Genomic DNA, 5052 nt, shown 5'->3' on the forward strand with positions numbered 1-5052 from the left:
GTGGACACCTTAAAATAAACACATGCTTTGTCCATTCAGATCAAAGTGTTTTTTTCATTGAGGTGTTCCTACTTATGACACATTTCTATTCACTCCCTATTACACCATATGGTTACTTTGCATAAGATAAAATACCTTTAAATAGGTGAGCTCGTTCACTTCCAGGTGACAGTTCTGGTGATTGGCTGTTTATGCTGCACTCAGGTACTGTCACATAGGCAATGTTCTCCCCAGCCCCTTTTAGCTGGGTGCACCACCAGCCACTTTTCAGCAACCTCCTGGCTGTTTTTGAGTGGTTACTGATAAGTTGGGTCACAATACAGAGCCTTTCACCCGCCTACAATTTCTTCCCACCCAGCTTAAAAAAAATTTGTGGGTTGAGCACTGATAGGGGTGGGGAAAGAGTCCTAACGATATGGCACTTGCAGATATTTGTTTCTGACACCCCTTGTGCCACCAAAATATCTCTGAATTAAACTTTGATCCACTAGAAGTCTGATGGATTCCTGTGGTGTAACTGGCACCAATACTGCTTTTGCTGGCCTTCCTTTTTCCCTTGATGTATCTGCTGCCATCTTTATCCCTGAGAAACAATGTAAATACGTCCAATCTCTCTCCTTTTGGAAAAAACTTATCTTATTCAACCAGGCTACCTTATTTTTACATTTCTACATTGCCCAGGTCTAATGCTCATGTTCCCATCGTAGGTGCTTTCAGTGGCTGACAGGGGTCATCATGGGTACCCTGACTGACTGGTCTGCAGCTCAACAACTCCATATGCTGAAAGCTATGCTGCACTGTGAATTCTGACAATTTTCTCTCATGGCCACCTTAAGTTTTTCATCAATATTATTATTCATTCTCCAATGGAATTAGATCAGGAAGGATAGCCTTTGTGTCCCTACATTTATCAGTGGGGGCTTACGTGTTGTCATTCTTCGGAGCACTTTTAGTACTAACCACTGCATACCGGGAAGACAGGAGATACTCTAACCCTTGCCCATCCAACACATCGCTTCCAAGAACATGCAACCCCTTGTAGGTGCCATTGCAGTGACATCATTGAAGTTGATCCCCTCACCTGTCAGTAGTTATGAAGTTTTTGCTAATCCGCATTTGTGATTTTTTTTTTTTTTTGTTACACACAAATAGTTCTTACTGGAATTCCTAAAACTTGCCATCCCCTTTGGCTTATTTTCCCATGAGCACTTGTATTTCTGAATATATTGTTTTGTGTCCTAGTTGTAGCTCTTCGTCAGACAGAGCGCCAGATTCAGCGGGAGAAGAATAGGAGTCAAGAAATCATGCGTACGCTAGAAGATGCCACACGAGTTCGTGAAGAGCAGCTGACCCAACAGCTACGCAATGCAGAAAGGGACAAAAACCTGATGATTGTGAGTCTATTTCTGAACAAAGCAAACGGCCAAATCTATGGTCGCCTTATTCTGTGATCTGCATACATGTTAGGCATAATATCCAAAAACCTTTTTAATATTTTACATGGAAATTTGAATGAAAAAAGGAAAGCAGGGTTTTGTTTTTGTTTTTTTTGTTTTTTTTTTGCGGCAAATCAAATATATTATAACAGTGATAGGTTTCCAACATACGCATATATACAACTAGGTATATTAATTTGGGTCTATCCCATACACATTGTGGGATTCCTGACCCTTCACCTAGACAAAGTAATCTCTAATGTTTGAAAAAGAAATACCATTCAAAGCCCGATGTGTTTCTCCAACTGGCTTTCTTAGGGGATGGATAGAGTCCACTATGGTGGTTCATACGTAGAATCAGTACACTCAATGTGCAATGATTAGTGTTCCAAAGGGATTTCTAGGGATCCTGATTCAAGGCTGGATGCAAAGCGTGGCTAGGTGCTGAATGAAATATGCAGATTGTACAGCCGAGTGGATCACCTAGCCACGCTTTGCATCCAGCCTTGAATCGGGATCTTTAGAAATCCCTGTTTGGACCGCTAATTTCACATTGAGTAATCTGATTCTTCGTATGAACCACCACGGTGAAACATCCTGTCTCTATTCATCCCTTGAAGAAGCCAATCGAAACACGTCAGAATTTGAACCATATTTATTTTTCAAATTTTAGAGATTACTCTGTCTAGGTAAAGGATCAGGAATCCCATGATGTTAATGGGATAGATTCAAATTCTTATACTTAATCATATATATATGCATATGTTTGAAACTTATCACTGTTATATTATATTTAATTTTGATTTGTCGCCAAAAAAACCCCCTTGCTTTTTTGTTTTAATTTAAATTTCTACTTAGCCCTTTTCGGGGGGGGGCTACCCTATATAAAAATACACCCAGGAGGGAGAAATATTTTTTCATTTCATTGACTTTTAATATTTTAGCCATGAGTGGTGTGATATTTATGACACATAAGTATGATTTCATTTTTCCAGGCCACTCTCCGGCAGGAGGGATTATTGACCACTTATCAGAAAAACCGCACAGCTGCAATCCAATCTATGGATATCCACGCTGAGAATGGCCAAAGGCCAGCAAGAGCTGCAGGAGTATCAGGAAGTAAAGGTAAAACATCAAAGTTTTCTGTGCATAGAGCAGGGGTCCCTGTTTGACAGGTGGGCCACGGCTCTGGCATAAAGAATAAACATCCTTCTAGAACAGGTTAGTATAAAGCTTTTAAGGACTGCAAAACAGAGAAAGTTAATGCTAATAATTACCAGCAATATCTTACTGTAAGGATCACTGTGGGTGCTAACATACCTTAGAGGGTATTGTAGCATTTCTTTATATTGGTGAATGGCTACTGTGTAACACTGATATGTAATGATTCTAACACCTAACCTTTACCTAAATTGCTGCTCCATAAAAAGGTTAAGTAGTAAGGAGTGTTTCTGGTCCAGCTCAGATAATGGACACATAATATACCAGAGAAAAAGAAGGCTATATTGTGCAGTGACTGTGCTTGGGTATTGATTCTTGTGGAATTATCAAACATTCCAGCACGTCCAACACCTTCCCACATAGAATAATAGTGGGTTAAAACACTGCTTGATCTTGCCCACAGGTAATCTCAGCTGGTAGCAGCCCTTATTGAATTGATCAGCTGCGTCCTGGGCCTTATGTTGGATGTGATCACATATACAGATAAGCCTGAGAATGGTCAGTCAGGATGGCTGGCAGGGGGGATCAATGATTAATTACTGATCATTCCTCTGTAAAAATAACCAAGAAATCCTCAGCTGTTGTTATGATTTAGAGCAGTCACACACTGGGCACTGTGCTTGTGTAAAGAAGATAAGCAAAGCTTTTTTGCTGGATCTTCTAGGTAGACCTGCTTTCTTAGACCAATACTTAAGATTAACACTAAAATGATGATTTGTAAACGTTTAAGTGTTATTTATATACCTGCCTTTTTCATTACATTTTTTTTTTAAATAGGAGAGGGGAGGGTTCATGCCTAGTAGGAAATTGGTAAAGGCACAGTGCAGATGAATTAAAATGTAAAATGCAGTGTTTGCAGCCCCTACAGTACACAATAAAGGTGTAGTGGCTGTCAGGAGGAACCATGAAGCTCAGCTAGGAATACTCTTCCCCACATCTATTCATTAACAGAAATGATTAGATTTGACCCTTTGCCTGTTGTAGATGTAAGTATACAGTTACTTTAACTAAATTTTATTGCAGGCTGTTTTTTGTTTTTCTCGAACAGTACTTTTTCTTTTTTTTTTTTTTTTTTAGAGTCTCTTTCTAATATGCTGGCCAATCTGCAGAGCCTCGGAGCTGCTCTACTGAATGATGATGATGATAATGAAGACGATGAAGAACCGGTGTAGCTACTAGAGGGCAGCATGAATAATGTAATGATATTGCCTTTGTTGCATAAAATTATTCATATGCAGGGTGATCAAGGAGAACCTCAGCGATATAATTAGCCTTACTAAAAAAAAAAAAAGAAACATATACAGACAGGCAGATATAGGATAATTGTACACACCTGAGCATGCTAGTCGCTTAGCTTTTAAACTGATCAGGAATTATGCCCTTACATACATTCAATATCTGGCAGAATAGAGGACTACAGTGTTTGTGTGTTTGGAGGAGTATGTGACGCCTTGTGCTACAACTTAGTGATTATCACTGACCCAAGGAAGACTCCATAACACTGTGTAAGAAATGACCTGACTGGTTCATAACTGATACTCTGCTTCTGCCCCTCGAATGGAGCAATGGGGGAGGGAGGAAGAAACAAGCCTGGGTCCTATGTTCTTTGGCTTTTGGGGCCAATTTGGTTGGGTGATGCTTGGTTGAATTTGTGTTACACGTCTTTGTGTTACAAACATTGTTGTACTTCATATAGTATAGTAACGCAGCACACTGTTGTGATATTCTGCATTGCCACACCCTTGTATATTGGGCTACCCTAATACAATGGAACACAAAACCTTTTTCAGCAGTATCATGGCAAGGGACTGGCTTTTCAGTTCAGATTTTGTCTGCTTCCTAACAAAAATAAACTGTGAGACTGGGCACACTTGTTGTTTTGATGCACCTGGAAATTCAGGGTCTTAGATTATGTTTAATGGTTTGTAAATGAATAGTATGTAAATATTTGTTCCACACTTTGCACAGAACCTTATAGATTACTAAGTAAAACAATTATTTTTTCTAAAATGATTTGTATTTTTTTTTTCTTTATTTATTACAAAGTTATCAGTCCAAATGTTTATACACCACTTTGGAGGAACTACCATGTGACTTCTAAATAAGTTTGTCAATGCAAATTGAGACATTTGTTTTAATTAAAATGTACTTATTACCACTTCCATGTATAGGGATCCTTCTGTGCTCATAAAGATAAGTAGTCCTCCTTGAGGTGGAACAGGAACAGATATCGCTAGTAATCCTGATTTGATGGACAATGCAGTGTTATTGGGGTACATTACTGATTATAGCCCACAGACATAGAACACTATCTGTGGCAACTGATATCTTGCTTTTTATTTACCAACTGGAGTGCATTAAAGCACAGATTCATTTACTCAGCTAAATGTTTTTA

The 5052-nt window shown here is 39.0% G+C and overlaps 1 protein-coding gene across 1 annotated transcript in view; it reads left to right on the plus strand.

The window, feature by feature from the left end:
• CCHCR1 (coiled-coil alpha-helical rod protein 1) overlaps window positions 1-4815 on the plus strand; it is a gene marked incomplete in the record, with an annotated part of 21007 nt that extends 16192 nt beyond the window's left edge. Inside the window, 3 exon segments of the mRNA XM_072429370.1 lie at window positions 1243-1394; window positions 2432-2561; window positions 3735-4815. Coding sequence (XP_072285471.1) covers window positions 1243-1394; window positions 2432-2561; window positions 3735-3829 — 377 coding nt within the window.
• Between the last annotated feature and the right edge of the window lie 237 nt (window positions 4816-5052).

Source organism: Pyxicephalus adspersus, chromosome Z (genome assembly GCF_032062135.1).
Source record: "Pyxicephalus adspersus chromosome Z, UCB_Pads_2.0, whole genome shotgun sequence".
NCBI classification, from domain to species: Eukaryota; Metazoa; Chordata; class Amphibia; order Anura; family Pyxicephalidae; genus Pyxicephalus; species Pyxicephalus adspersus.